At 31.9% G+C, this 5,000-nt stretch overlaps 1 protein-coding gene across 2 annotated transcripts; it reads left to right on the forward strand.

Annotated features, from left to right (window-relative positions):
* Positions 1-379: 379 nt before the first annotated feature.
* LOC125037044 (zinc finger protein 62-like) lies at positions 380-4,484 on the forward strand. 2 transcript variants are annotated; one of them, XM_047630013.1, is made up of 3 exons: positions 380-770; positions 2,932-2,993; positions 3,316-4,484. In XM_047630013.1, exon 3 carries the CDS (start codon positions 3,378-3,380, stop codon positions 4,251-4,253), a length of 876 nt encoding a protein of 291 aa, XP_047485969.1. In that variant the 5' UTR covers positions 380-770; positions 2,932-2,993; positions 3,316-3,377; the 3' UTR covers positions 4,254-4,484. The 2 variants fall into 2 exon arrangements, with proteins under 2 accessions (XP_047485969.1, XP_047485968.1); XM_047630012.1 differs by having other exon boundaries at positions 2,932-4,484.
* Positions 4,485-5,000: the final 516 nt, after the last annotated feature.

The raw sequence follows: 5,000 nt of genomic DNA on the forward strand, positions 1-5,000 counted from the left end.
ATATATATATATATATGCACACACACAAGCCGAATTTAAATTTTAAAAGCAGTAATAGTATCGTACCTTAACATGTAAAATACTGTGTGTGTGTGTGTGTGTGTGTGTGTGTGTGTGTGTGTGTGTGTGTGTGTGTGTGTGTGTGTGTGTGTGTGTGTGTGTGTGTGTGTGTGTGTGTGTGTGTGTGTGATTACGAGTTTGAGGCAGAACAGTTGTATCATATATTAAATCGTCATGTAGGGATTCTAGGCTAAAACGAGATTGTTCATGCTTTAGTGTTTGTAAAAAGTAGTTTTAATAAGCAAGCTCAAAAACATATGAAGAGGAACTGACGGAATTTATCATATTCTTAAAGCAACAAAATTAAAGATCTCAAAACTCGGTCCTCTGTATCGAACTTACTATCTCACGTTCATGATTTTAAGATTGGGTGTCTAGTTTTCATCTTTAAATAGTATATTTTAGCTAAAACGCCGCTATGTTCCTCCACTATCCAAATCTCACATAAAAAAATCCTTCTTCTCCCATCTTTGCTCCCCTTTGTCACGGTCATTAACGAGGAAAAAAAAAAACGACGTTGAAAGAAATGTTGCATTCATTCACCTCACAAGATGGAGAAAGGACAAAGATGCCAAAGAACAGGATTTCAAACTGACAGCCCACGAACACGCTCTATAAACAAACATGGCCGCCTCTCCTCGTACAGATACCTAAAAACACTTCATACTACAACTATGGATCGGGGCATCTTGGGGCACTGAGCAAGCAGGGTAAGATAACAGTGGGCATCCCGCAAATGGGTCTTCGGGCTCCTCCATAATTAACCCGGACGTCGCCTAAGAGTACATGCATGTGTGTTCTTTATGGGAATTGGTAGTACTGTATTTTTTTTTTTTTTACTGGTGCACGTGTAGTATTTTTTTACTGGTGCACGTGTAGTATTTTTTTCCACGTGTATTCAGTGTATATTTCTGGGTGACTTTTTTGTTGTTGTTGGAGGGTCATTTTAGAGGACATTTTGACAAAAATTTGCATGTGGTTGTGCTTGTTCTCTCTTTTTCAAAGATGAATTGGAGGAAAGATAAAGCATTTTTTTTTTTTCCCGGCAAGTCAAATAGAAAGAAGACATTGTTTACATTCTACATTTTAGAAAATTACCAACTAACGTGATCAATATTATGATGAAGAATTGATCATTCTTATTAATTATGATGCTAAGAAATTCTTTAGCTACACTGCAGTCCCTTGCATTTATGTATCATTTTTATGTGTATTTGGGGTTTCACTCCAGAGAACTGATAACCACTGTCTTCTGTGCCAAATATTTATTTTACACAAGAATCACTCCACAACTTTAAACAGAACTTTGTACATATACAGTGTCCAATACCCTTAGCTAATAATAATTACCCAGCCATATAGAAAAACATGTCATGTAGAAAATCTGTTTTTTTGCAGTTGTCAGTTGTTGTTATTATCATTATTATTATTATAATTATAATTATAATTATTATTATTTTATTATTATTATTATTATTATTATTATATTATTATTATTATTATTATTATTATTATTATTATTATTATTATTATTATTATTATTATTATTATTATTATAACAATAATAATAATAATAATAATTATTATTATTATTATTATTATTATTTTTACTACTACTGCTACTACTACTACTACTACTACTACTATATTACTATTCGTTATTATGATTATAATTATGATTATGATTTTAGTTATAATGATAATAATAACAATAATAATATTAATATTAATAGTAAAAATATTAGTAATAATAATGATAACTCTTCTTATCATTAATAATTTATTTTGTTAATTATTGTAATGATGATGATGGTGATAACAACTGTAAAAAAGCAGATTCTCTACATGATAGACCAGATAATTATTGCTACCATCATCATTATCATTTTCAGTAATATTAATTATTAATATTGTTATGGCTGTTGAAGTTATTATCATTGTCATTATTATCACAAATGATAATGATAATGATAATGATGATAATGATAATGACAATGATAATGTCATTGATAATGATGATAATGTTAATAATGATGATAATGATGATTCTTTGGCCCAGAGAAGCATTACCCTTTTTTCCAGCATACTATAGTGAACTATTTATGATTTCTCATATGATAGTCTTATGTATGCTAGAAATCTAAAATATCTAAATCTTAAGTCAATCTAAAATAAGACCAATATTATTTTGAACCAATTTATTTACATATACAGTAGTATGCTTTTATCAGTCATTTTGGTATCAAATGGTTGCTATTGCTGCTAAGAATAATTGAAATAAAACCACTCTCAACATGTTCTTATAGGCTACGTTACAGACTTCCAGAATACTACATTGTTTCAGTCATATTTCTGTATATGGTTATGATAGATTTGCATATAACACTTCACTGTTTGTAGATAACTGCATATTATTCTATTAAAACCTATTTTATACTTGCTTTATGTGTGTTTAGTGTATGCCTTTGCAATGACTATGCTCAATTTTGAGAGGTGTAGAAAATGGTCAAATGTTATGCTTTTTCATTTGACTTCTTTTGATAATTTAAAGCAGGAAGAATTGGCAATGTTATAGATCAGCTTAGGGCCTACTTTATAGAGGACAGTTGCTTGGGTTGGGCTGCATACAGGATAAGTTTTTCAATATCTGTTACTTCTGAAATAATTAACTTAGCCCCTTTGGTATTTCATATTACTCCTTGCTCTCAGTACTTGATTGATATAATTTTATGATTCTTTAATATTGGTTGTTCATCGTCTTCTCATAAAAGTAACCAACGTTTAACTTTCAAAATATGAGCCTTACATATATGCCAGGAATGGGGCGCATAATGAAGAGCATACATTTCTAACTTTTTTTCTTATTTTCAGGTGTAAATGGGGAAAGAATATAGCTACACCATTTTGAGGAGGAAGTTGCATCTGGATAAAACGTAAAAAAAAATTCCCTTTTTTTGTTTGCCATGCCCATGAAGAGAAGTGTTTAGAACAAAAAAGGAAAAATCAACTTTGAAGGCTTGTCATAATGCCAAGCAGTTGTTCATATATTTGTTAAATTTTGCAGTATATTTATTGAAATCCATGTTTCTTGTTATGAATCTGTTCCTTGTATCAGGTTGTCATTTAAAATATTTGTGATTTATGAAATTCCATGTTATTTGTTGCATAGATTTATTTGAAAAATGCTGATAGATATATTTTCTTCCTAGGGAAAATTTTTATGTAAGTTAATACCCACAATGTCATTCAACACAGGAGAGGAATTTTACTTATGCACGGTATGTGGAAAGAAATTCCGTCGAAAAAGCTGTCTCAAAATGCACTCAAGAATACATGGTGCAAAGAAATCTTGTTTCTGTGTGATGTGTGCTGAAACCAACAAGCATAATGATGGCTCTAGTAAAATGCTACACAGTATAAAGAAAAAGCGAAAAACTCAGCTCTCAGACAGTAAGAATATTACTGCAAATGGTAAGTCTGTTTTTGCAAGTAAAAAAGCTGGTTTAGCAACTGAGCAGCAAGGTTTGTTAGCAAATAAATGTGTAACACAAGATGAGCATGCTTTAGTAAATATTGGCTGTGTTTCCCCAAGTAGAAAATCCACCTCATCCAATGCAAGATCTCTTTCTTTGAACAATAAGTCAGTTCTGGTCACTGGAAAGTCTGTCTCATCAAATAGAAACCCAGATTCATCAAGTGGCAAATCCATCATAGTCAGAGGAAAAATAACTGAAAAGGCTGTTCTATCAAGCAGGAAGGCAGCTTCAGAAAGGGATAGGGGTACCATCAGAGGTAAAAAGAATGCAATACCCAACGGAACACTTGTTTTGGAAACCCAGACGGCAAACAATGGCGATAGCAATCCTCTTATGGCAAATTTTAGAGACAATTTCAAATGGTTTTGTACAAAATCTGCATATAAAAGTTTTCAGAAAATTAGTAATCAGTTAGTCTTAAACATGAGTAACATAACTAGGAATAATGATTTGAATAACAAAATAATTGGATGCCGAGACACTATGAAGAATGATATAAGAAAAGAACCATGTAATAACCATTGCAAGTGTAGAATATGTGGAAAATCCTGTGGTTGTGACAGTATTTTAAAAGATCATATGATTGTGCACTTGGATAAGAAACTTTATAGTGGACTGAAATGCTGGAAGGTAAAATTGGAAAGATTGGAAGTATGAAGAATATGACATTTATTTGATAGTTACAGTTTCAAAGAACTTTATGTATGTACTGTTTTCTCTTTGTTAATGCCGTGTAATGCACATTTTCTTGGTTGTATGTACATGTTAAGTACATACAATAATGCAGAATATTTTTTTTTTTTTTTTAATCTATCTATGTATATGTTTTCTCTCTCTCTCTCACACAGACACACACATGCACACGCACGCACCCCCCCCCCCCCCCCCACACACACATATACACACAGAGTGAGTGAGTGAGTGAGTGAGTGAGTGAGTGAGTGAGTGAGTGAGTGAGTGAGTGAGTGAGTGAGTGAGTGAGTGAGTGAGTGAGTGAGTGAGTGAGTGAGTGAGTGTGAGTGTGTGAACATGTGAACTTCTGTGTGTGTATGTGGGTGTGAGATTGTGAGAGTGAGTATACAGCAAGCAAAAGTATGTTTAATGATTATTCAGAATAAAAGCACTGTAAATCAAAATTACCTAATCCCTCCAGGTAATTTCTTTAATGTTGGTTTAGTACTGATGTGAAAGTAAACAATTATATAAACTATTTGTGTATAATTTTCCCCATGTATCCTTTTACAGTAATTGTGATAACAGATGAGTCAAACTGACCTTTATGATAAACTTATTAATAAAAAAAAAAAAAATTCAGCCTAAATCCCTCAATGATTTATTAATGGATTTTCTGGCTTTTCTTTTGATTATCATCTTAATTAGATATTTGAGAACTACGGTATGTTC

This window comes from Penaeus chinensis, chromosome 22 (assembly GCF_019202785.1).
Source record: "Penaeus chinensis breed Huanghai No. 1 chromosome 22, ASM1920278v2, whole genome shotgun sequence".
In the NCBI taxonomy this organism is placed as follows: domain Eukaryota; kingdom Metazoa; phylum Arthropoda; class Malacostraca; order Decapoda; family Penaeidae; genus Penaeus; species Penaeus chinensis.

What these genes read in the sequence shown, in the direction of transcription:
- LOC125037044 (XM_047630012.1), top strand. Translation starts at nt 3,300, where the DNA reads ATGTCATTCAACACAGGAGAGGAATTTTACTTATGCACGGTATGTGGA.